A 27,161-nucleotide genomic window follows, 5' to 3' on the forward strand; every position below is an offset into this window, starting at 1 on the left:
ACATCTGTGACGTTATCTGCCTGTGTGAGCGTGTGACATGTGTTGGCGGGGTGATAAGTGTTTCTCTGGTGTTTGTGTAGTTTGCATAGATACCGAACAACTTGAACAAGTGACCTTTACAATGCTTGCACATCAGTTCTGTGTATTTACAACAGGGCGCAGACTGATTTGAAATGGAGCTTTTGTGACTATCTTGTCTTTGTTAATGATTTGTTTTCTAGCTGGCAGATGGGAAGCAGAAATAATTTAAACTCAATTAAACCATCTCTTCATTTAACCAATTATGCATCTGCTGACTCCATTTGAATCCTACAGGATGTTCAATTCTGTTTCTCCACTATAACATTCTCTCTGGTTATTAGAAAATTAAAATTAAGCAATTAAAGTCATATGCGCCCCACCCCCCCATATTTTATGGTTTATTTATTCTTCTATGATGACAACCTGAATGTCTTTGGTTATGGAATATTGGTTAGGACATAACAAGGCATTTGAAGATGCTCCTTGGGCTTTGGGCAACAAAATAAATAATTGTTATTTGCAGCCCTGGTTGAGATTATGAACAGAGTGGAAAAAGACATAGGACAAACATGCAGGGTGGTTTTCAAACTGACAACATGACACATGCACATGGTACTGTATATGGTGGTACATGGGTACTGTCCATAACAAAAATATTTTGGCTCATGGTGGTAGTGATGGTAACATGCTAAAGAGAAGTTGAGGTTGATCTCATTTACATTGACATCCTTGATTTCATACGCCACTCTAACAGGAAGTCTTCCTCAACAGCTCTCTGGCAGCTGTGGGCGTCAAGCAGCCAATCGAAAATCCAAATCCCACAAGGGCCCTCACCACACGTCGTCACGGTGAAGTACCACCGGAAGGGGATGCGTGTGCGTGTGTGTGCATGGGCGTACTTTCGCTTCAATGCCTCTGTGATCCACACATGGCCAAGCGCAGCCGGAAACTGTGTGCCTGGGTGCCTGGTGTAGGAGTTGGGTTATTGTCATGAGAAAACCCTGCAGCCTGAAAGGCTCAGAGATCATCTATTCTTGCCCAAGCAGTGATGTGTCAGAATATACGAGGCGTCAGTGATCAAAAAATGAGCACCGCCCACAACCTCTGGGCTCAGTTGTACTGTAAATCAAACACAGTGTTTATGTAATTTGATGTTTACGCAATGGAAAGGACTGGACTGGGTTGAGGTGGATGGCAGCGGTGCAGTGGTAGTTGAGGGGGTGGGTATGGAATGCACCCACCTTGCTTTAATTACCATATTTCAGGGAAAATTAGACTGCTGGAGAGAGTGATAGTATATATATTTAGAGTATATTCTAAACATTTAGAGAAGGAGATGAGGTGTGTTTTTATACTTTGACAAGGTAAAAAATGTGTTCAGTCTGAGATTTGCTCCTAGTAAGCCTGGTCTAACCCTACCCATGCCTACGTAAGAACCCACAGACTTGAGGAAAGTAAAACAGGATTCAGTGAACATATTCCTGTTCTTACACGAACATTTCGATAATCTTCTTGTTTTCATGTCAATTTAGAGATAACTTTGTGTTATGGGTTGAGTAATTTCACCAACCATGTGGACTTGTGAAATCCTTTGAAAACCTCACTGAATATCAAAACAATCAGTCATCATGACTGTTCTAAAAAGCTAATACAACATGCAATTAATGCAGTTCCTGCAATGAAGAAAAGTCCCCATAATGATCCCTTTGCTTTCACTACATGCTCAGTTGAGTAGTATAAACATACCACTGGACTGTTTACACATTTACTAAAAATGCAGGTATAGTTGCAGATCCAGTTCTTGCATGGTATATTTACCTATGCATAACAATGTTGTATGAATGGTCAAAAGTGGATAAAAAAAAAAGTGTGTTCATCATACTACACTTTTCCGCATAGACATTTGTATGTAAAAGTGTAAATGTTTAATGTAAATATTTAATGTAAAGTATCACAAAGTGCTATAAGAGTTAAAAACTCACAGAACCTGAACACACCCACAAACCACACTATATTAATCCTGCTTTTGCATAACTAAATGTGAATGATATATTTTATGTTAACAGTGACTGTGTGTAATGTGAAAGGGGTCGCTTTCAGTGACAAACTCACAGATAATATTGCTGAACTTGGCAGTTCCTCTCAGTTCTGTGGAGCATTCTCATGATTTTAGAGGCTAATTATTTTTCTTTTCTGGCACGCAAACTCAGCGAATGAGCTCTGAACATATTGGAGCATTTATCAGCTAAAGGGACAGGTATTTCCCTTAGGAAATGGTGGCGGAAACGAAAACAGAGCTAAAATAAGTAGAGTGAATATTAAGACATTCGTCACTGGACACACACATGCTAAAATTGCTTAGCAGGATGTACACTTCTATCTAAATTTAATAAAGTCATACTAACTGTATAAAGTAACACATCAGATGTTGGGTTTCTGCTTGTTCCTACCTTTAGGTGGCCAGAAAAAAAGAAAACATGCAGCTTTAAAACAATATGTTCTTTGTTAAGGATTACTATTATCAAAGCAGGTTTCAGGCTCTTTCATCTCATTTTCATACAGCACAGAAATGAATGGCAGCCAAAGGCAGGTAAGGAAAAACCCTGAATCCCACCATGATGCTTAATGACATAATTTGCAACCTTAAACTCTATAAACCTCAAATAAAACTGCTTGGGGGCTTATACTCCTGCATTGCCTTTATTTTAAAGTAACTGAGACCTACTTACAGCCACACACACAACACATTCCGGGAGGAAACCTTACACCTTCCATATTTCAGCTCTCCAACAAAAACATTCGCTGCTTCTGGCTGTGGTTGAAGAGAAAGGAGTCGACGGACGGCGAGCCAACCAATCAGAATCCACAAAGATTTCGATTTTTTGTCTCCTCCACTTCGATTGGCCAGTGCTGCCCCTAGAGGCACCCGCCCTCGAGCAGCGATTGGTCGATTTTCCCGGCTCTATGGAAGTCATTTGAATACGCCTCGCTTTGAGGTTCATTACGGCGCTGCTGGTTCAAATTGACTCAAATATCAAGAGCGGAGACGCACAATGGAGGCGAGTACAGCACGGACACACTGCTGAAAGACTTATCTGTACGTTACACACCGTGCAACTTTACCCAACGCGAACAGTGGAAAATCACAAGTACTTTGGATAGTCTTGCATCTTTTTTCTTTTTCCACTTTTTTCTGCCTGTAAACAAGATTGCATTCGGACACTGAGCTGCATCACATACGAGGTAAGTTGAGGGTGTGGATGATAAAGATATTTATAGAGACAATAAACTTGTTGTTGACGTTATATAAGACAATTAACTATACCACATTAACGTTTATAGACAGAACATTATGTTTACAATGGCTTCTTTCATTGTAATTATACATTGGGCATCACTAAACTGCCCAGACTTTTTTATAATGTAGGTTAATTTAATAACTTCCTTAATGTGGTACTTTATAGTCATTTTAAGTCTTTTTGCAAAACCAATGAAAACATTTCCCCAGATTTTTGTTTTTGTGCTTCAAATCTGTAGCTCCATTTGTTGTTGTTGTTCATCACCCAGTTTATAATTAGGCTGGCTGACAGACACAAACAAACATTACTCACCAGCACCTGTGATGGGACTGTGGTTGCACAGCATGGCTTTTTCACAGTCAGCTTTTACTTTTGCTGCGTTATGACTCAGTCAGAAGCCCATAATGTAGAACAGGCATGGTTGCCTAGTGTGTATGTGTGTTTATGTGTATGTGTGTGTGTGTATGTGAGAGAGAGAGAGTGAGACAGAAAGAGAGAGAGAGAATAACAGATTGTGTTAGTCTGTAGGGAAAAGAAAGAAAAAAGAGCGACAGAAATTGTGTGTGTGTGTACTTGGAGCCAAACAGACTTTAAAAAAGCTTTAATTATCTCTTGCTTTAGCCAAACACCTCTTTATATAAACCAACAGCAACCTTTACTGGCTGAAATGACTGCCTCGAATTCCCCTTACTTTTTAAGCTCAAATTAAATAGTTAAACTCATTTAATAATTAAACACAAAAGCAGTCTGAGGAACAACATTTGGGACTTCACGAGGTCTAAAAACAATCTAATCCACTTGTTTTGCCCTTTTAAAGTGAATTATCTGATGTAGATCTAAAGTCATACCTTCATGGATGTGTGATGTTTGTCACATTTGTAGGTGTTTGGACAATAGAAAATGTTTGTGTGTGAGAGGGAAAACCCCACAAGCTTAGGTTTATTATATCCTCACAGCAGAGGAGATAATGTGTCATTATCTTTTCTGACTCTAGGTTAATACTGTACTAGCCTACCAGATCACAGAAGGGACAGGTGTGTGTGTGTGTTTGTGTCAGAATTGCGTGCCATTGTCTGCTTGTCTGTCTGTGTGTGTGTATGTGTGTGTGTGTGTGTGTGTAGCCTACACACAAGGAAATGCATGCATGAATGACGTGTGTAAGAGAATAAAGGATGGAAACAGGTCCTGCAGTGGGTGAATTGTATTCCAGATATCTCTCCAGTTGATCTGAGTTTGGTGTCTGTATCCGGCTCTCTGTGTATGCCTGCCTGTTACATTAAAGTGCAGGTGCAGGTTTTTTAAATAACTGGTCAGCGGCTCTTAGCGTCTGGTGTTTTGTCAGCGGCTGGAGGCCTCGTCTGACCCGTACGCTTACTCAAGCGTGAGTGGAGCGGTTTGTTTGAGCTCTGGGCTGCTCCCTCCTGCTTTGGTTTGGCTGCTTTGGTCAGACGATTGAAGTCTGGTGGTAAGAAGTAAGAATGTCATTTGAACAAAATGCAGGGAAATGATTCTGGGTATAAAGACACAGATGCATGTTCTCATGCTGTAACAGCCAGATAGAACAAAATAACATCTGGATGGATGCTTATACAGTATTTAGCTGTTTATTGGTATGATATTATCTAGCATGAACACCATAGAAGAGATATACAAGTCTATGACTAATGGACTAAAGTCAGATTTGTTGGCTTGTTTCGGCTTCTGCAAGACCCTGAAACTTAAAATATCTCATGTTGGGATAAGTCAGTCAATGGTCAGAGACTGCCAAAGGAATCTGCCAAATCTCAGGGTATGTATACTATGCAGCTTGTAATAAAAATGCATCATCAAATGACCAAATAAAAGAAAAAAAAACAAGCAATCTTGAACTTGAACTCTGTCATTTCATTTGCTCCTAACTGGCTAAACCAATATATTCAGGGGTTTTCCTGCACAGGAGACTTAAATCAATTTCTTTAAGATCTCTCAGACCAGTGAGGTAATGAATAAAAGTACTGTGTGCAGGTTACTGACATCATCTTACATCATCATCATCATCTAATGTCAGAGTATGCCAATACAGTTTAAAGGTGAACTCATGTTGGTGTAAAACCACGTGTTAGCCTGCCCTGGACTTTAACTTCATTTATTATCGAGAATAAGGCTGACCATAAAGGGTTTCCCCCATAGCTATCTTTACCTGTTGTAGCTCATTAGTGTCAAAGTACAGAGTGGAGCAAATACAGCATGTCATTACATTGGCAAGTACTACTCTATACAGCTGATAAATTATTTTACAAGTCCTCTTACCGGGTACGTGTGCACCATTTGTTCAGTGTGACATGAACCCAACCCTGTTGTGAAGACTGGCAATGGCATGTATAACTATTGATGGAGAAGAAGTGTTTTAAGTTTACAGTAGGAGCATCATTGGAATTGATTAATTTATACAGAGCCTTCAGATGAAATGAGGGCAGATTTACAATAAGGACGTATTTTTTAGCCTGTGGTCCTGCTTAGAGGCCTTAAAAAGTATTTTTGCTTTCAATTTAATCTTGTCTTGTCCTTCGACTCTTCGCTGACTATTATTAGGTCAGAGAGCATGTAGATGCTTACAGGGGTCAGCTGGCTTTGAATTAGGACAATTTAGAATGACTGGGTTAGCTGCAGAGTGCTTGCATGCCATGTTGCATGATTGCTATGTAGTCCACTTTGTTCTGTATTCATGCATAATAATCTCAAGTCTCCTTTGTACCAAAGGTTGGCCTTTAGGCCCTTCAACCATGTGTAGTAATATCTGCTTATGTAAATATGCGAGTTTCGATATGCTCCTTTGCCAAAGTCATCAGGATAATTCATGTACGTTTATTGCACTTGGCAAATAAAAGTGTATGTTTATGAGGGCAAGACTGCAGTAGATGGTGTCTATCAAGGTATAATAAGAGTCCACGCCTCACAGAAGAATGAGACAGTCTTCCTTACTAGTTGGACTGATGTGAAAATGATCCCAGCCTTGGTACGTGCAATGGCAGGGCGTCATGCTGTACAGGCAGTGGAGAGCTGAGTGTGTGAAAGCTGCTGTGTGTGTCTGATCTGCTGTGATCTGCTGTGATCTCTTCCTGGGGGTCTTTGTGTGGTTGTTAATGCCATGACAGGAGAGATAATACCTCTATTGTTGAGGACCTCCCCCTCATCCTCCCCCTCCTGTTATAACTGGCCTCAGCATAGCTGGGCGTACCTTTTTAAAACCACATTATGCGACTTAGGAAAAAAAAGTAATCTTCCTAAAAGGTTGAAAGATTGAGTTTGTTTTCAGCTCTCAAACTAGCTGACAGGAAGTTGGTGCTTTTACAAATCTGCAGGGATCCAAGAAGGAAGCCTCATTCAGCTGTAGAACAAATGGATGAACACCTGCATCGCCCACCAATCAGTTTATTTTTGTCAGGGTCAAAAAACCTTTAAAGCTTTTCATGACTCACTAAAACATTTTATTAAAAGCCAGACAAAGGCCACATTCATACAAGACATTTGATAACTGTCATTTGTTGAAACCACAGAATTGTCTTTGTGCACATGTCTCTTTGAAGCAGTGTGAACGCTTTTATTGGGTTAGATCCATTAGCAGATGATATTTGCCTGCAGCTCTGCCTAAAGTTTGATTAGTTGTAACCTTTTGATGAACTGGGTTATGACATTTAAGCACTTCACACTGCAGTTTGTGTTGCTCTGTCAACAGAGGAGATACTGTCCGTTGTGTCACATTACAAAAGGAAAAAAAGGCACTTAAAAAATGTAGAACGCAACACACACACGAAACTCTATCCATGCGATTTTCTCGGTACAATGTAATACCAAAACTGTGCATTTCTGCCATTTCCTGTGTTTTTTTATACCACATCAAACTCCTCTGTGAAAAAGGCTGCAATCTCTCAGAGTTTACAGACAGAGAGAATGTAAACAATACTTTCAATATGAAATTATGCTCCCAACGTCATCATTAAGTTGTCCTTACAGAGTCCAACCTATGATTTAGAAAGAGTAAAAATTTCAGTGCTGCAGCATGGAAGCCGCAACTACCCAAAGGGTCAACTTTTTAGGAATTCAGTCTGGAAAAATCCAAGGTTGTTTTAAAAGTTTTAATGTGTTTTTCTCATGGAGAAGGTCACCCTGGAGTGCAAACAGAGGCTTGGAGGGAGACATTTTTTTTAAATGTCTAAACTGGAGTAAATATTACTCAGTAGATTCTTATCTCAACTTGACCAGCAGAGCCAAGCTTTTCCAGATTACATATTGTAACTTTAGGAAGGTAAAGTCACTGTAATCTTTTAACCCAGTTAGAAGGAGAACAGCAGGCAGAGATCACAGAGTTCAGAAGACGGGTTGGCACTGGACCGGCTTACACTGGCATGACGCCAGGCGCTGCGGTATACAAAAGTGTGTGTGTGTGTGTGTATGTCGCTCGAGCCATCATTTGTTTATGTGTGACATGTGTGTGTGTTTGGATTATACCAGCATGGGGCTAGGCGCCATAGTGGACAAGGGTGTGTATGTGTGTGTGTGTGTGTGTGTGTGTGTGTGTGTGTGTGTGTGTGTGTGTGTGTGTGTGTGTGTAAGATGTTGGCTCAGGCAGACACTCCTCTGTCGGCGCTGTGATGGACAAACAAAAGTCTGCTGGATTCCTGCAGGGTTTTGTTTTCTGGCACAGTGTACGTGCATGTGTGTGTGTGTCGCTGTGTGAGGTATGTACAAGTGTGTGTGCGGTTTGATTTACGCTGGCATGTGCTTCCTAGACAGACAACAGTAGCAGGATAAAGATGGCTCCAGAGTTAAAGCACGCCGTGGTGATGATCAGGGATCAGCTTACCTAACTCAGATCCAATTATCCTCACCATTAAGACCAAAAAAAAAGGAAAAGTCTTGAAGTCTTCCATCTGTCAGCCTGTTTTTTGTTTTGTTCATCACTTGGTATTGTTGCCAAGAACTTCAAGAATGTGATAAAAGATGCAATAAAGCAGAGGGGGGAAAAATCAGCCTATTTGTAGAAACTTTGTCAACAAATAACTTTTAATGGAAAGTGAATTTCACAAGGAGGAATCTTTGCACAATTCAAAGCCAAAAGGGATAAACAGAGGAGGGGTAAAATTATGTGATTAAGTGTAATTACTTCAGCAGAGTCTAAGTCTTTGCTTGGAGTGATCAAGTTGCTCCAACAGATATTTTCTCTGCCTGTGAATTAAACATCAGCCACATTCTCAGGGAGGGAGACATCAACCTGTAGCACAACAACACAACCAAAGAAAACATTTGTAGTCATGGTTACAGAGCAGCTCAGTCACTTCTCTTTACTCAATGATGGACAGTTCACAACCACATTTCTAATAATAGTGAATATTGACGTGTAATTTAAAAAAATTTAATCATAAAACATTTTAACTGCACTTTTCACTTCTATGGCACCACAATTAATGTCACTGCTGAGATTATTTGATTAACCAATCAACAGAAGATTGATTAACATTCAAAAATGAATCAGCAATGAAACAAATTATTATTAGTTGCTGGTTCCAGGTTCTGAAATGTAAAGAATTAGTACTTTAAAATTCGTATACAGTAAATACATTTTAAATTTGGTTACTGACAAACTAAGACAGACATTTTTCATTATTGTTTGACTTTTCTGGCTTTTGTAGACGATGAACCGATTTATCAATGAAAAATGAAAAATAAAGATGAAGCAACACAGCAATTGATCCCTATTCTTTCCGTCTTTTCCCCAGGACATCATGCCTCCCACTACCCCTTATGCTGGAAAGTTCGGCTCTTGCGGCCTTTACAACAACAACCATCCGCAGCCTCACAGCCCGTACCGCAGCGGCAGCACGAAGTCAGTGAAGGAAAACGTCTACAACGGTGCCTACTCTGCCACAGAAAACCCCTATGACATACCGCAGCCTCGCACCGCGTACCGCAGCTCCTCTGTGGGCTCCGCGAGTGTGAAGGAGCATCATTACAACAACAGCTGCGCGGTTTCGGAGAACCCTTACTCCTCGCCGCAGCCTCACAGCCCTCGGCAGCACAGCTCTTCCTGTCCGGGCCGCGCACACCGACACACCAGCAGCAGCAGCGGCAGCGAACAGTCCTGTCGGACCAACGCTAACCCTCCATCCAAAGGTCAGCTTTATGGACATGGCATCACCGCTAGCTATGGGGAGATGTGTTACCATGACAACAGTTTGGTTTCAGCATCTCTTGAGGCGCTGATCCAGCACCTAGTTCCCACAGTGGACTACTACCCCGATGTAAGTCCTAGTAAAATGTACTTGGCATGTTTGAATAAACACATTAGCCGATTGTAAAATGGGCTCATATTATTTAAAGAAAGATCTCTGAGAGCTGTTTTGTGTTCTCATCATCAGAGGTCATATGTGTTCACCTTCCTGCTGAGTTCTCGCCTCTTCCTGCACCCGTACGAGCTCATGACGAGGGTTTGTCACCTGTGCGTGGAGCAGCAGCGGTCCGGAGACGCCCTGCTGGATAAGGTGGGCGGATTACACATGAACACACATGCACACACAGGTGTAATTATTTTTCGCTCCCTCACCGCCTCACACCCACTATAATAACATTGACACACTCTCTCACCCACAGACGCAAACACTCAGAGCTCTGCATTTCTTTTCTGGGAGGAGATATTTACTGAATATTTCATAAGCGAAGACATTTAAGACGGACAGAGAGGAGACAAAATTACACTGGGGAAATAAAAATGAAGGGAACACATTCAATGGGAACAATGAAGGGAAAAAATAATAAACAGCAGTGGTACTTTTGTTTGTTTTAACACATGAATGTGATTACATTCAGATTTAGTCCCAAGACAGTGTTGCTCATAAATTCTTATGAAATGTTTGTGATTACATGCACACAAACACATTTTAATATGCTGTGTGATGTTTATTCAGATCCGTTTCCGTGAGGTGGCGCCTAAGCTAGTGCAGCTGCTGACTGAGTGGACGGAGACGTTTCCGTACGACTTCAGGGACGAGAGGATGATGCGCTGCCTCAAGGACATGACGCATCACGTGGCCCGAGGGGACGAGGTCAGTGTCATGTCTTCAGAACAGAGAAAATGTGTAGGAAAACGTGGGCTAATGTGTAAAATAGTGAGACTTGACTGAAAAGACTGCAGGGTAATGACAAATCTATGACCTCTTGGCCCAACATCAGCTTGAATCTGTGCTTACTTCATGTTTAATTGTGTGTGTGTGTTGTGTCATGCTTTCAGTACTCGTGGCGAGCCATGCAGCAGATGACCCAGCGGCTCATCAAACGCCTTTCAGCTCTCGGCCAGTACGAGGAAGCGGTGGCTGCTCTGAATGCCGTGGCGATGGAACGTCCCGCCTCCCTGAAAAGCAAACAGGCGTCCGGGCAGCGAAGTGACGTGCTGAGCGTGTGCGACGACCCCTTCATCCTCGCACAGCAACTCACGCACATTGAACTGGTAAGAAGTTAGATTTGGGAATAGAAATAAGTGTAATCATATATTGGGGAGATTTAGAGGCTAATCTGTCGTTAGTGGCTTTGATGAAAAGTGTTGTGTTGATTTTGCATGTTAAGATTCACGTTAATGTAAATGTTAGACAGCTAAATTACTCAATTTTTGTTTTATGATTGTTATTTCTAGGTTTTTATTGTTTTACTCATAAACCACATTGTGTGGTCTGCTTTGCAGTGGTTGCGCATAAAGAAAGGTTTATTAATATTGTCATTTTATATAAAGACAAAGCACTTTCAGTCATATACCGTTCTGTTAAGGCAACTTTAAATCACTTTTAAGAGCATGAATCTGGTTTGTGTGTGTGTGACTTTTTCTTTAACGGTCCTTTATTAAAGTCATAACTCTCCCTAGACGTTTCTGCAACATCTCCTTCTTCTCATTCTCTGTTATTACGTCATCTTCTTTCTTTACTTTTCTTCTACATCATCTTCTTCTTTTTTTTTTCTTTGTCGTCATCCTCTTACATATTACTGACGGTTATCTTCATCCTGTTTTCCACCCTTAGGACAGACTGAGTTTTATCGGCCCTGAGGAGTTCATCCAGACATTCGCCATGAAGGATCCTCTGGAGAACCATAAGGTATAATTGGGTTTACAATGAACAAATGGACGACCATGTGTCAGCTCTCTCTGCAGTTTTGCAGCTTTGCTTTTAGACACCACAGCTCACAATATTCCAGATTAGCATCATCGCATTAGACTTTGAACTCGTATCTTGGATCTGTTGAACTTCCTCGTTAGTTATTGTTTCTTTTGTGATTTTTTTTTTTACATGAGGCAAAGAAGATGTCAACAAGATGTCTTAATAAAACTACATCATATTAAATTATAGGGGAGGAGGAAGAATACAGACACGTGACTTGTTTATAATTATCCGCATCAAAGATATGATCCACAGAAGCTCCAGTTTGTAGTTATTTTTAAGTCATTCTTTGTTATTTTGATTTCTAGCCTCTCCATTGTGGTTCTGCTCTGAGTCTTAATTTGTGGTCTGCTTGTGTTTAAGTTAATTTGCTTTCGAAACCACATGAAAGATCCTCCAGGCAGATAGATGTGAATTTTTTTTTAATGTAGCTTTTGAAACTGCATCAAACGCAGTATGAAAGAGCCATTCTGCGTATGTCTGAAGAGCTCTTTCCCTCCTAAGTGGTCCAGTGAGTCAGCTGAAGGGTTGTTTTTCAATCAGCACTGCTGAGAACAAGCTTTCAGTCGGTGTGTTTGTGGCCACGCTGCATCTCGGCCTTCAGTGTCGTGCCAGTTATATAAGACCCATTTTGTATTAAAGAGCGGTTGAGTCAGTGCTAGGGGTCCTGAAGTGTAGAGGGGAAGTTTGGAGTAGAGTGGGCTGCCGGAATTGTGTAAGCATTTAATAGAACCGTGAATCTCTGGGATTACATCATCACGGCCGATGTCAAGTTTATTTATATGCAGCTTTTATTTATATAAAAGTGCCTTTGGCAAACAGGTTTGCCACAGAGCGTCTCACAGAAAACCAAAATAACCAAATGCAGATGCAAACAAATGGGATGAAAATAACAGGAGACACATCACAGAATTCAATGCGCAGGTTCAGAGGTTGCGTGGGTGTGAAGGCTCTCAAGATCCATTTGCAAAGGAAATTACAGACTAGCAGCTGCCTGTTTCTTCGTACTTACTTTATGTCAAATTACATACTGCATACTGATGATGTAGAATTTCATAGAGTGGCTCATGTCAGGGTTTTGTTATAGAAAGCTGTCAAGTATAAAATGGACAGTGTGCACAGATATATCTTACTACAGGAATATTAGACATTTTTTAACTGTTTGGATCAAACCTAAACCCTAAACTCAATGAAATACAGACAGAAACGTGATTCATTAATACCATAAAATACTTTTCATTCTGTGGACTTGCTTGTATTTTGACTGTGTTATCTTCCTCTGACTGTGTTTCAGGGTTTCTTCCGGAAGCGCAAAACCAGCAACCTGGAGGCCTATGTAAACTGGTTCAACAGACTGAGCTACCTGGTGGCCACTGAGATCTGTATGGTACGTTCTTAAAGGAACAGTTCACAAATCTTAATGTCTGTCCCCTGTTTACACATATCAGTGTACATCATAAACAATTCCTCAGCATATCCCAAAACAAAAAATAAAGGTTGAAGTTGTACATATAATGCATAACCAGTGAAGCAGGAGTTTGATTCATTTCCTATTGTGCTCTCTAATTTCAGCCAATGAAGAAGAAACACAGAGCGCGGATCATAGAGTTCTTCATCGACGTCGCTCAGGAGTGTTTTAACATCGGCAACTTCAACTCCCTCATGGCCATCATCAGTAAGTATTCTACAAAAAAAGAGCAGCACCTAAAGACAATCAATCTTGATCAATAGATGATTTATAGCAGACAACATACCCCCACCCTGCACACAATCTAAATGACAGGTGATCTCTGGGAAATGCAGTACAGCCTCACTATAGTTCTTAAACTACTGCCAGCACACATTAAAAGAAGTGGAAACACTCAAGGCTTACACTACAAACTGCTGCTTGATTTCACAGCCCACCTTGTTACAACTTGTAGCTAAAGTACAGGACACTGCAATTGTAGTTCTTACTATTTCCTGATTGATTACCCAACACTACCCAACACTCTAATTATTTCCTCACATCAAAACATCTGTTCAAAGAAGTACAGACTGAGTTAGTGTTCAGGTTTTTATACATACACCTCTCTCTCTCTGTTTCTCTCAGCTGGGATGAACATGAGTCCTGTTTCCAGACTGAAGAAGACCTGGAGTAAAGTCAATACTGACAAATTTGAAATCTTGGAGGTGAGAAAACCTGCATACATGTATCACAATATTATTAACTCACCATAAACTATTGATAGTCTGGGACCAGTATCACAGTATCTTATCCCATTATACGTGGTCACTACAGTATGATGTTCATTCTTTTGTTAACCTCTGCAAGCCTATGTTTGTGTTTGATGACTGTCTCCTCTGTTTGACCACATTCAGCACCAAATGGACCCATCCAGTAACTTTAGTAACTACCGCACTGCACTCCGGGGTGCCACCCAGAGGTCTGAGACTGCACACAGCGTCCAAGAGAAGGTGAGAGAGCACACAGGAAGTTTTAGAAAGAAAAAGAGGTCCACTTCCCTGACGTAAAATGTGAATGTAAACCTTCTGTCATATTTTATCTCCAGATTGTGATTCCTTTCTTCAGTCTCCTCATAAAAGACATCTACTTCCTGAATGAAGGTTGCGCCAGCAGGTTACCCAACGGACACATCAACTTTGAGGTCAGTACACAATTCAAGTTTTGAAATGAGGCATATCAGACAGAATGTGCTTTTGACTTGACTGTTGGCTGCAATATTAACACACACAGCAGTGTTAAAAACACATTTACTCTCGGTAAGATTTCATAATTCTCAAAGGAATTATGTAACTACTTCACAGTAATGGTTTACCATGGCCTTTTAGAGGAGGCTTGCTGTCATTGATGTTATGGAATGACGCCCCCTTGTGGTTAAAAAGAGTAACATATGCTCCCTGTCAATGCTTTGCTGTTATTTATGCTGTATGATCTTTATTGATTTAGTACTATTTGAGGATATGCCAACAAATTCATTTATAAAATTAGTCTTAGCATGAATTAAGCTTTATTTCCTTGTGTTTAAACAGAAACTGTGGGAGCTGGCGAAGCAGGTGAGCGAGTTCCTGGTTTGGCGTCAGGTTGCTTGCCCGTTCAACAGAGACCGCCGGATCCTCCAGTACCTTGTCACTACACCTGTGTTCACCGAAGATGGTCAGTATACAATCTTACACATCACTGCATTTATCTACTCATATAGAATTCATACAACTGTCGGGTATATTATAGCAGTTTTTCACTCAGCGGGACAAAAAATTAAACTCAGGCTTGTTTGATTGTTGCAGAACTGCATCTGGCCTCATATGAGAGTGAAGGACCTGAGAACCACATGGAGAAAGACAGTCGTAGATCTCTTAGGTGAGTGTACAAACACACACTCGGTCATATGCACACACAAAACAATCAACCACCTCAAACATGATATATTATTATAGAATAACACTGGTTATTTATGCTTTCCTTTCTAGATCCTCCCTCCTGCATCGAGAGAATCGGTCGTAGGAGAAAGACAATCTCCTCTGCTCAACAGAGTGTAAATGAACGAGGTGTTTTAAAGCTACAGATTCCTCCATATTTCACTTCAACACTTCAACATTCCCGTGGCCAAATCTTAGGTCTTGGCAGCTGGGATCACATTTTCACAGATTAACAGTGGAATATATAACACTACAACAATCCTTAATGAAATTCATCCAGTGCCAAAGGACCCCAGTTGCTGCATTTATTACTTAAGCCCTCTGCCCTGCAAGTCTTCATGAACTGAAATCAATTTTAAGCAAATGAAGAGCTGGATGAAGCTGGACCACTGCTCGGATCATCTGCCGAGCTTTTTCTTCAACATCAGCTCTGTCTGAGGCACGTAAAGGATATCAGACACCTGCAGAAGTTGTAAAAAGTGTTTGGATTTGGTTTATTTCTTCAGTGGACCTCCATCATGGCAATAAATGGTGCAATTTGTGATCACTTGTACTAACACTCCAGCATATAACAGCCTTGTATTGTGGAGAGACTGCATCTGTGGAAGCATGAAGCATTTATTGCAACATTAGCACAGCATTAGCACCGTCAAAACTACAGCGAGAGCAGAGATCCACTCTGAAAGGAAGAGTTGGTTAACATCGATATGTATTATATACAACGGCTAACATCTGCTTTTAAGAGTGGTGATGCTGCTTTGTTGTCCTGTTGAGTGCTTCAAAACCTGCACTGCATCTACTCCATCTGTGCTAAGTACTGCATTCAAGCCCTTTATGTCATATAAACACAGAATGCAAATTAATACATCAGCCACTTATTTCCAAAGTACATTTTGGAGACACCACTTTCATCGACCGTACACTATTTTGTTCTGAACATGAACTCTTTTGTGACGCGTGCACTTTGACGTGTGTATTGTTGATAGTGACAGCGACGTCGTGCTAATCATGCAAAGGTAAATCAAATGCACTTCAAGTACATCAGTGGAGTTTTGTGTATTGTATTATAGGACTACGTGACTCCTATTTTAAGGCGTCTTTCTACAGTATTAAGTTGTATTTTGTATCAGAAAATATGTTTTTCTTTATGTACTCTTTATGAAGTTTCACCATTAGCTTCTTGCTGGTTGGTCAAATGTAAGCTATTTTGTTATATACAACACCAGTTCATCTATGACAAAGAAGTGTGTGTGTGTGTTTGTGTGTTTATGTGTGTGTGGGGGGGGGTGGGGGAGTGCAAGCTGTTATGTGTATGTGCAGCTTTAATACAAATAGGATACTCATTCTCTTCATCTCATCTGTGATGGTGTGAGCATGATTTGATCCTTTAAAATCTGCCTATGGATGAACATGATCCTGCATTTTTGTGTGTTTTTTAAAAAGCTCAGTTTATGTTTCAAATGTTTTATAAGGTGTTTTTTTTTCATGTATGCTTTTTTAATTCTTTGTTGTGTATCATTTGTGTCACCGGTCAGGGTACTTGTACTGAAGGTCTTTGTGAAAAGAGAATTATATTTTTTCTTTCAAATAAACCGAAAATCTGAATAGAGTCACACTTTGTCTATGTGTTGGTTTGGTTTGAGCTGATACACAAAACCAAAGTAATAAAGCAGGTGATGGATTTGTGAATACAACAGCAACATCAGGGTATTATGTAAAAACATTTATTTACAAATCACACTGAATTTCAACATTTACGTATCTGAGCGTGCATGTCGGTCGTCTTTGGCCAAAAACAGGAATGAAGCAAGAGGTGTTGATCCTCAGTGATTCTGAACTCTGGTGAAGTTAATGCAGCGACCCTGAACACAACAAAAACAGGCATCACAGACTATCAGTGTAGTAAAAGATGACAAATAAATACATTAATATCCATTATCTGCCAAAATGTAAACATAGTTTGCCATTAAAGACAGAGACAAGCTGTAAAACAAGCAGAATGGAGCCTGTTGCACATGCATCACACCAATTTCTTATTTCTAAGGAAGACTTTATGAATGTATCTTCCCTTAAACACAAGGCCATTTAAGTTGAACACAGCTGCTTCAAACAGTAGATAGTGCTTTTATGTTCAAAATATTGGCTTTTTGTTAAGAGCCCCTCCATCAGCTCAATCAGTGTAACTATTCACACTCAAGGATAAATATGTAAAGACAAATGATCAAAATCAGGATAGCAAATACTGTGGGAAGTAAACTACAAGATTAGAGGGCCTTGCAGTCATTTATAAAGCACAGTGTTGACATTTAGACTGCTATTCATAAGAATTGTGTGGATGCAGCAAGCTGTTATTTGTCTGTTAGTGGATGATAAGAGGGGGGAGATTGGGCTCTATCATTTTCTGTAATTATCTCATCAAAATCACTGTGAAGTCAAGAGGGTGGATCAGTTTTCCAATCAAATTAACTGGTGACAATTTATGACAGAAACATCATTACTCATTATCCGTCTGGAAGAAATCAGACTCAAAATGAAAGCTTTCCATGGACAAGCAGCAGTGTTTTCCTTTAGACTACAGACGTCTCTTACTTTGTCCTGATGTGTCGGCCTCATGATTGCCACTCTGTCGTACTGTCTCCTCAGTAATGCCATCAATGCATCAAAACGGCCCTGAAGGTCAAGTCACACAGAGTATAAAAATACAGATAAAAGATAAAAGAATGTATTTGTATGTGTGTGTGAAAGAATAGCAGTGATAAATTCAGAATCAGACAGATTAAAAGCTTCAAAGCAGTAAATATCTATAAATAACATCATCTAATGTAAAAGTGCCTTTAATGTGGAGTGTAATGACTAACTAGGACAGTGTCTCACCTTGATGGGAGTGTACCATTTGGTCTGCGGTGGGTTGTAGACTGGAGGAGGTCTTGGTGGGGGTCGAGGTATGATAGGCTCCTCCACCTCATCTGGCATAGTGACCACAGCATTTTTGGCTTTCTCTAGCCGTGAGCCTTCCTCTGTGGACCCCTTGTCCCCCCAACGCACCTATAGGACGCAGGTACAAATGTCAGGAATCACAGACATGTTTGACAGTAGAACCATGGCGGCCAACACTGAACCAACACAGACACAAACACTTGATAAATGCATGTAAAAAGAATAAAAACAGGGAGAAATCAATCTGAGCAATTGTGGATATTTTTCTTAATCTCTGATCTATTTACCTCCATGCGTTTGATTCCACCAGGACCTCTGCCTCCGTAGTATGAAGCATCCACTGTAGGCCACTTGTGTTTAGGTAAAAGATCCTCTTCTGGCTCCTTAATAGTAACAGTTAATGAAAAGTTACCAGCCTGGTGTATTTTGTTAAGCTTACTGTATTAAAATTATAACCCAAAATCATGGGCTGTAGTCATCAAATACTGAAATGATGTTGCGAATTTCTGTCCTTGCTATAATATATTTCTATAAACATTTAATATGATGCAGTACCATTGATGATCACTAAATGTTGATTGAAGGGAACCCCCGCCCCAAAAAAAGCTAATAGTTACCTTCTATCAAGTGTCTTGGTGGTATTAAAAAATCTTGTCTTAATACAAAATACAAAATTTCACCTTACCAATCAAGAAAAGGCCATAATTATTTCCCACTTACAGATTAGTTGGTGATTACTAATTACTAATCAAATGACTTCTGATGAATTGGGGTGCAGTAGTTGCCACTTCTGTGTCACTTCACAGCTCCACCCATATTTCTCTGGATTCGCCCACATTTGTATTTCCTTCAGGCTTCAAAACATCCCTTTAGAAAAAATGACTAGTGATGTCACATAAACATGTTTTTGATCAGTGTAAAGTACTCACAATTGGAGGAGGTGGAGGAGGGGGGCGAGAGGGGGGTGGGTCCCTAATCACCTGTAAGAAACAATGTGAAAAAGCAGTGAACGTTGTGTATGGACAGTGAAATAAGCTGCCCAAACTGTAACACTTGAACTTGTTGGCTATTCTGTTATAGCCCAACATTATGGTACATCCACAAAGTCTGAATGTAAGCACAAACACATACATACACAGACTTGCCATAGTGAACTCACCACAGTGCAGCAGAGAGGCCAGAACCACCAAAGTAAACCCACAGCCAATAACAGCAGGAGAGCCAACAGCAACCAGAGTACCCAAAACCCATCTGACTGCAATAAACACACAAAAATCAGCTATATACATTACACCATACACATGTAGATATGTTAGTACATCTTTATCTGTTGTTACCTAATGTAATTATTATTACACTGGCACCAACCATACATATTTTTCCTTACACATAACATGATGTGTCATATTTGACTGCAGAATTGCTGTTATTGTGATACAGTTGCAATAATATCTCTAACCCAATTGAATCACAAGTTAATATTTGAAGTTCACCACTAGTATAAATTTGTATATTTCATAGTGTGAATGAATGAATTCTTTTCTTCTTTCTCTTTTCTTCATACCACTGAAATGGTCCATTCCACATGAGATCATAAGATGACATGAAAATAAAACTTCTGGCAATTCAAAGAAAGAGAAATAACTGTATGCATACAGATCAAACCAAAAACAATTATCCAGTCTACTACTATATATGGTTGATACTCACACATGATGTGGCATGGATGGTGATGGGAGTGGAGATGTAGGATTGTCCATTGTTCAGGCTAACCAGCACTTGAATTGATCTGGAATTGTCAAACAAAATCACTGAAAACATCTGAAGAAGAGAATGTTTCTATATACCTATTAATGGTTGCATGTGATGTTCACTAAACCTTTGTTTGCTGGAAAATACAGAAAAGACCACGCTGAGATGATGCAGAATATATTTTTGAATCTAATCAGTTCTATCTTGCACCAGCTTTGATCTAAATGAGCCATTATTGCCTATGATTGGTTTCCATTATTCCTCTTTGCCACCTAATTAACCAAAAACAACCTTGCAAAGTGAGTGAGACACTACCATATACAGTAGCTATGTATCTTGGTAACCTTGTCAGCTTCCCCGTTGACCTTCCGACATCTTTAGTGCCAAGAACACTGACTCATCTGAAAAAGGAAATCTCTGCCTTTCAAATTGTTATCGTATCCTGACCAGATTTCCTTATTTGCTTTTGCTTACACCTTGTTTTGTTCAAATGTTTGCTGAGGTTGAAGTAAACTGAGCTTTGTTTCTATGTATCTAACTGTGCCTGAGTGTCTGTTTAAGCAGGGAATGCTGCAGAGAGGGTGATACGTGATGGAAAGTGAGAGAAGACTGGGGACAGATAGATAGAGAGAGAAAGAGTGCTGTTTGAAGTGGGTGAAGTTCAGTTAGCTTTGGCTCGCTCTCTAAATGCCACCGAGATATTCTGGTCCGACTGGCTTCAGTTCATCCAACACTTTGAGCTGTTGGCAGTTAGCTTTACTGTAAACACTGTTCTTGTTTCTCTCTCCGTTACTCACACACACACACACTACAGATTTCTAGTTTCTAATTTCAACCTTCTGTACTTGCACAGACCAAGGAAGACATTTTTTGGTGAATAAATAAAACTGTCTGTATCTAATCTATAAATGTTATTATCTTGTTGTTTGACATATCACTCAGTACAACTTTTGCTTGATTGCAAAGGATGTATTTATTGTCCATCAGCTTTGTGAAATGTAACCTCAGTGTTTTGCTTTCCTAATGGGTTGAGCTGGTGTTGTCAGAGAAATGCCGAGTTTGTGATGTTATAAAATGATGTCATGACAAATAACTTGGAACTCATGTTTTTCAATATTTATGAAAGGCTCTGTATTGTATTGGATTATAGAGCTCAGACATGCCCATGCCTTGTAATTTTGCTAAACTAACTGATTTCAACCAGATTTGACCATACAAAAAATAAACTGGACAGAAAAAAAACTATGACAGAAAGAGCAAAAATGGACCGTGTGACCATCCATAATAAAAGTTTCCTGTTGGTTTCTCAACTGTAGATTAAAAAGTTCTTGTGGCTACTGTTTATTTTGTTGGTGAAGAAAATCTGAGTAATATAAGCGCTACCTTATAATTACGACAATGATGTAATTGTAATTACATGATTGGCTTTTTTTGGTTTTACAGGGTTGATCTTACAGTTTTTTGACGTGTGTGTGTGTGTGTGTGTGTGTGTGCGCAAGTGTGTTCACTCACTTTCCAACCTCTTGCAGAGCAGGAGCTGGACACAGCAGATAGCCGTCTTTAACTACTGTTGGCTTCTGGCCTGAGAAAGAACAGAGACAGACAAGACCTGTTACTGTCTATAAACAAAGATCTTTCCTACAAATGACATTACACAAACATCACAAACAATGTTGTCTCTTTTCACAATCTTACAGGTACATAGAAATGCTTCTCATGACATTTTGAATATTAATCATGGTGTACAGTCATGGTTACATCTTTTAATTTTACACAATTAGCAAAGAGGAGGTGCTATGTCTGTAGAGTACCTTGCTCTCAAGATATAAAATAAATATAGAATTTTAAACCTCTTAAACTGATAAATCTGTATCAATTTTAATTGACATTCATATTCAAAATCTTTTTTTTTTCATTTTTCCCTTCATATGATATAAACATCAGTAGTAAGTGTCAAGAGAGATAGCAGAAGAAAGAATGAGAGGAACTCCAGCATAAAAAACAAGCGAGTAAAAAGAAGAAAAAGGAAGATATGAAGCAGTCATGTGATTTCTCATCATGTCCTCTCAGTGACACTCCCACCCCGCTCCATCCACCTATTAATAGACTAATGGGACAGAGAACATCTCCTCCCTCCCTGCAAACAGTCTCATAATGGTCTCCTCTGTTCTCTGGCTGAAGTCAATAAAAAGCGGCTACTGTTTGTTTCTGGACGTCATGACTCCGACTTTCCACTGCTGCACAGAGACCTTCATATTGTATCACTTCATATTGTATCACTCATAGATGATTCTATCCCAAAGTGTATCACAGCATGTAGATGCACATGAAACTATATCCTTGACAGACTTCAATAACTGAGTTAAATAGATAGATTACTCACTATATGTCTTTTGATTGACTGTGAGGAAGCAGAGGACATTGTCCATCCTCTTCGATCCACTGAAGCCACTTCCCCTAAGCACTACATTGAAAGACTCTGAGACACATCAAACACATCAGACTATAGTACTGTAATTGAATTCAGACAGAAAAAGCAAATGCAGGGATTGATGAATGACATACTTAAATAAAAATCTGTCATATTGTCTTAGTTGCTGCATTGTTCAAATCTAACAAACACTTTCAAACTAACTTACCATTTACACAAACACTTGACGGCTCTATTGTGAATGTTTCTGTGCATGTCTGCTTCAGGATCTGTCAGGAGATCCAGACACATGCAACAGCTCGGATTACAAGCCTGCATTCACATTCACCCTCATTGCGTGCACATGAATGTTTTTTGTGCGTCTTTATACATGTGTTGTGACCTCACCGAGTTGATGATGCCTTTGAGAGCATGAAACCCAGACAACACGGGGAACACTTGCTCTGAGCCGTCTGCTATGTCGTTAAGCTGTGACATAAATGAAACCAATACATTTTTACCAGCTTTTAAACACAGTCTGTTCAAGTTTTGCATATGTTTGCTTGTAAGACTAACTTTACATTTCAGCTTTTTTTTAGTTCTTGCTGCCTCTCTGGGAGGTCCTCTGCCTCAGCTCAGTGCTACAGCAGCATTTAGGAAGGAAAAGTCTGTTTCTAGGAGATGAAAGATCTGGGCAGCAGGCTGAAGCTTTCATCTCTTGCTTTAATGATAGCAGGAGATGGAGGAAGTACGTCTGGCATTATTTAATTAGAGAGTGATGTAATTACTTCCTCCTCAGACCACAAATTACACTGGGTCACTAACCGGGCAAAACACTGCTTGCAACCGTTGTCTAGTAAAGATTTACAGGGTCATGTGTTATGCACTTTTGAAACATGCATGTGCAGATGTGATTATAAATACTTATTATACAGATTAATAATGTGATTATAATGAGATTAAGGCTACTACAACAGAAAAGCAAACAGCATTTATGGTGAAATATAATAGGATTACATTTCTCAGTTATGATTGTTTCTTTGAATTGTTAATCCTATTAGGAATCATTTATAACCTGAACACTATTTATTATTTCTTGCAGTCAACACAGTCAGCAGAGGACGCTTGGGTTTATTCTTATTCAGCATGAAAACATCTCTGAGGACACATTTGGCTTCATCCTTATTTCTTTCCTCTCTTCCAACAACCTGATACCCGATACCTGCACAGGAGGAAATAAGTCTCCCCCAGGAAATGATAGCTGCTTCACATACTTTATTCCATGTTTACGTGTTTACATAAACCAAATGCAGCACAAACCATAAACTTTGAAGCCCTGCCAGCTGCTTGCTGATGTATCCTCAGTGGGTTTCATTTGAACTCAAACAAACTAAGTAATAAGGTCAAAGTGTGTTAATCAATCTGAGACAGAAACAACATCCTATTGAGGTTCTGACCAAAACCTGACACACACACACACAGAAAGACAAATACACATTTTGTGTTTAAACAAGTAACAGTAACAGTAACAGAGGTGTTTTCTCACTGTGCTGCATGGCATTCAGTGGATAGAGAGTATTCTCCTACCTGGTTTTGGTCAAAGTCCATGACTCCAACACAGTACACTCTGGCTCCAAACCCTCTGACTTTATCAGCCTGGGAAGCACAACGCACAGAGTGACATCTCTTTGTTTCTACTGACATGAACCCATGCATATGATTAGTTAACAGTTAAAAGAAGTAATGCTTAAAATTATATGTAAGCACATTTTACGTTTCCTTAAATTCATTTTGTATTGTACTTAACTGGACACCAGTGGCTGCTTGGAAAAAAGTAAAACTTTGTTATGTTTAAGGAAAATGTCTTCTAACGTCTTCTTCTAGTATAGAACATCATCTTATAAATTATTGTTTGAATTATCACAACCACAACCATCACCATTCTTTTTGCTAGTGTGTGTGTGTGTGTGTGTGTGTGTGTGTGTGTGTGTGTGTGTGTGTGTGTGTGTGTGTGTGTGTGTGTGTGTGTGTTTGTGTGTTACCTCTATAACAGTCAGTTCAAAGGGGTAAATGTCCAGCTTGCCATCAGTCAGAACAATGATGATGCTGGATGATGGTAAAGTTTGTTCCATCATTTGCTTCGACACCTGATGGGTGAACAGTAATTCAGAGTAGATAACTGCATTTTTAGGTATATTAAGAGAGAGAGGAAATTTTACAAACTCTATTCTAAAACTAAATGAAATGTATAAAGCTGATTGTGTTTAGGTTACACTGAAAACAATCATGTGACAATCTATGTAAGGAGCATTGTTCCTGGCAGGTAATCTAAATGTTTGATGAGGCCTTCAGATGAGCGTACATACCGCTTTCATGCCTTCATGCATGAACGTTTCACCTGCAGTTTTGATTTGGCTCAATTTATTCAAACCCTCGTCTATCTTGGACCTGTGCAGTCAGATCACAAAAAAACACAACACAGTTTAAATAAAGACTGATAAGAGCCCAGTTTCTGTGTGATCTGGTTATCTGTGTTATGTTGTTTGTTTTTCAGTGAGGAAGATGAAGAAAGAGGAAGAGAGAGAAAAGAGAGGCAAGATTTAAGAATAAAAACAGCGTACCTGTCTCCTGTTAGTGGCAGTATTACTTCTGCACTGATTGAAAACACTATGTAGGAAACCCTCATCCTGGGACTGAAACAAACACACACACACACACAAATGAAGCTTATGAATCAACCACATCAGAAACTATGATTTTTATCTTTTACAGCCAAATATTCTAAGACAGTTTGGGCGTAACATCAACAACAACAATTCCTGTGAGTGCTATTATACTGTACACATTATGGCCAACTGTGCTAGCTTTGCTTCTGATTGGACAGAAAATAGATCAGTGGTCGGTTTCCAATTTCACATCCACACTTTCCTACTTTTTTAATGATGACATGCCCACATTCTAACAAATTATATTGTGTGTTGTAATAAAATAGATTACATAAATTAATAAACCCTGAAATTTGCATAATTCTTCAATTCATAAACTGTCTTCTTTTACTTAATCTAAATCACTAGACCACATGAGTCAGTCTCAGTGCCTTGCTCAGTCACTAATCTGCACATATTAGGGAATTGAACCCTAAACTTTGTCAACTTTACTTCCTTGGTCTACCCTTCAGGCTGTGCAGGGACTGGCACAACTGTTTGTTGTGGTCAGCCCCAAACCTTCAACATCTGGCTGGATGTTTTGATTTTATATTTAGTACCCCGCTATTAAACCTAAAGATATCACACACACCCTCTGCACAGAGTGTGTCTTGGGGCAGTTGGTGGCCTTGTAAAATGTCTGCTGCCCAAAATAGACATGCCCTACTTTCTACTCACTACTACTGTTTGTATTGTAACATAAAGAGCTACAATATAGACATTACTCACTGTGTAAATAGTCTATTTCATTAGTTTAAATTCTGCTCTTTGACTCTATTTTTAGCGTGCTTAATTGTCTGTAAAGCACTTGAAATGTGCAACATAAAGGTATGTGTTACTCTCAATTTTCAGAAGTTATTCATAGTAAAACATCCTTGCAATATAAGGACCCTGAGGTGGCCAGAGGTGGAGAGGACCTTTACTGTAAAAGCACAAAACGGCCACTGTACTTACCTGACAAATCTTTTGCTGAGCTCCTCCACAAACCCATAGATGTCATCCCAGTGTCCCGAAATACTGCCTGACCTGCAAAACAAGCAGCACCAGCATGATAAGTCACATGCACCAAAACATTGACATATCAAATAACCCCACACACCATTCAAAACCAACCCTAGAGATAACATCAGAAGTGAATAAATGTCATCTATAAAGCTTATATTTTTCTGCTGAGCTACATGAATAAAGTTTGGATGCTGTATTAGACTGTGCCCAGTACAAAAGCTACAATTTACAATTAAATAAATTCAAACAACAATGAAAGTGCAAATGGAATAAATACTTAAAGCTGGAGGAGGCACACATGTAATAATATATAGATTTATGTGAACATTTCACATCTTAGCAGGTTTCCCATACAGCTTTCAGACTCTAAAGCATTCAAATTTTATGCAGAATGACAAAAATCACAGAGTGGGTGTCCAAGTTTGACATTAGTAGTAAACACAGAGCTGATTGTTGATGTTGGAAAGTCAGTTAATGACTTGTATATTTAACTGCAACATAACATACTGATAATACGCCCACAAACAGTTACGGTCAGTACAGAAAAGATTAAAAGAAACTCTAGCAAACCTGTAGGGAAGCAGCAGAGCAACATGGGAAACTAAACATAGCCATACATGGAGAGGACTGAGTCAAAGGCAGCCTGTGCACTGATGTAACAAATATGACATCAATATGCTGATCTGCTTTATATATATATATAAAAACATACATGCAAACAGATGAAAGTGACACAAACACAATCTGTATTCACTCACCTGTCCAAAACAAAATAAATATCAAATGCTCCATCACAGGAAGCATCCTGCCCATCCTGCCCATCCTGCCCATCATGCAACGATGAGTTCACAGAAAAACTTATAAAAAGCAGAATTTTGCAACATATCCATAACCGATCCATAATCCATATGTTACATATCAGCAGTGACTGCTTTTTTTTAAATCCTCAAATCAGCTGGTACAGTTATAAGTCCTTCATCTTTACAGCATCAACCAGTTGAGTCTCACATGTTGAGTCACTGCTGTGTATAACACTGGACATGTGGGATATTCACTCTGAGGTTGATAATGAAATAAACTGGGCAGGGCACACAGCTGCTAACACTGCAGTGACTGCTAGTGATGCAGTAACACTTCCCTTCCAGTTCTTCAGATTAAAGAACAGGCAGAAAATGAATGACTCCATACAGAAACAAATATGCGCTATCTTGTACTTTAATATAATTCTAATTAGTTTTTATGTGGCTTTGATGTATTGCTTTGCTATTTTATAACTTCTATGAGTGTTCTGAGAGTGTTTTCATGTTGTCGATGTAGAGCTGACTTAAGTAACTTGATAGTGATACTACTGCATATTATATGACAGAAGAGTACATTTTTTCCAGCACCTTTCACACAAAGTGCACACCACATTTAAAAAAATAACAAAATA

At 39.5% G+C, this 27,161-nt stretch overlaps 2 protein-coding genes across 3 annotated transcripts; one reads left to right on the forward strand and one right to left on the reverse strand.

The window, feature by feature from the left end:
* Positions 1–3,068: 3,068 nt before the first annotated feature.
* On the forward strand, positions 3,069–16,533 carry LOC128380450 (ras-GEF domain-containing family member 1B-B-like). 2 transcript variants are annotated; one of them, XM_053340266.1, is made up of 14 exons: positions 3,069–3,264; positions 9,077–9,598; positions 9,716–9,838; positions 10,262–10,399; positions 10,585–10,800; positions 11,363–11,437; positions 12,795–12,887; positions 13,073–13,175; positions 13,593–13,672; positions 13,862–13,957; positions 14,053–14,148; positions 14,534–14,657; positions 14,789–14,861; positions 14,972–16,533. In XM_053340266.1, the coding sequence occupies exons 2-14, from the start codon at positions 9,083–9,085 to the stop codon at positions 15,003–15,005; spliced, it is 1,767 nt and encodes a 588-aa protein (XP_053196241.1). In that variant the 5' UTR covers positions 3,069–3,264; positions 9,077–9,082; the 3' UTR covers positions 15,006–16,533. The 2 variants fall into 2 exon arrangements, with proteins under 2 accessions (XP_053196241.1, XP_053196239.1); XM_053340264.1 differs by lacking the exon at positions 3,069–3,264 and adding an exon at positions 4,945–5,109.
* A 95-nt stretch (positions 16,534–16,628) lies between these two features.
* LOC128380454 (anthrax toxin receptor 2-like) lies at positions 16,629–26,758 on the reverse strand. Its single transcript, XM_053340270.1, has 17 exons — positions 26,488–26,758; positions 25,679–25,750; positions 24,641–24,712; positions 24,386–24,467; positions 24,062–24,166; positions 23,607–23,675; positions 22,428–22,508; positions 22,249–22,309; positions 21,993–22,088; positions 21,122–21,191; positions 19,568–19,646; positions 19,017–19,112; positions 18,787–18,837; positions 18,145–18,240; positions 17,795–17,965; positions 17,510–17,590; positions 16,629–16,782 (listed from the first exon to the last, which is right to left on the reverse strand). Exons 1-17 carry the CDS (start codon positions 26,628–26,630, stop codon positions 16,744–16,746), a joined length of 1,464 nt encoding a protein of 487 aa, XP_053196245.1. The 5' UTR covers positions 26,631–26,758; the 3' UTR covers positions 16,629–16,743.
* Positions 26,759–27,161: the final 403 nt, after the last annotated feature.

Source organism: Scomber japonicus, chromosome 19, assembly GCF_027409825.1.
Source record: "Scomber japonicus isolate fScoJap1 chromosome 19, fScoJap1.pri, whole genome shotgun sequence".
Classification (NCBI taxonomy): domain Eukaryota; kingdom Metazoa; phylum Chordata; class Actinopteri; order Scombriformes; family Scombridae; genus Scomber; species Scomber japonicus.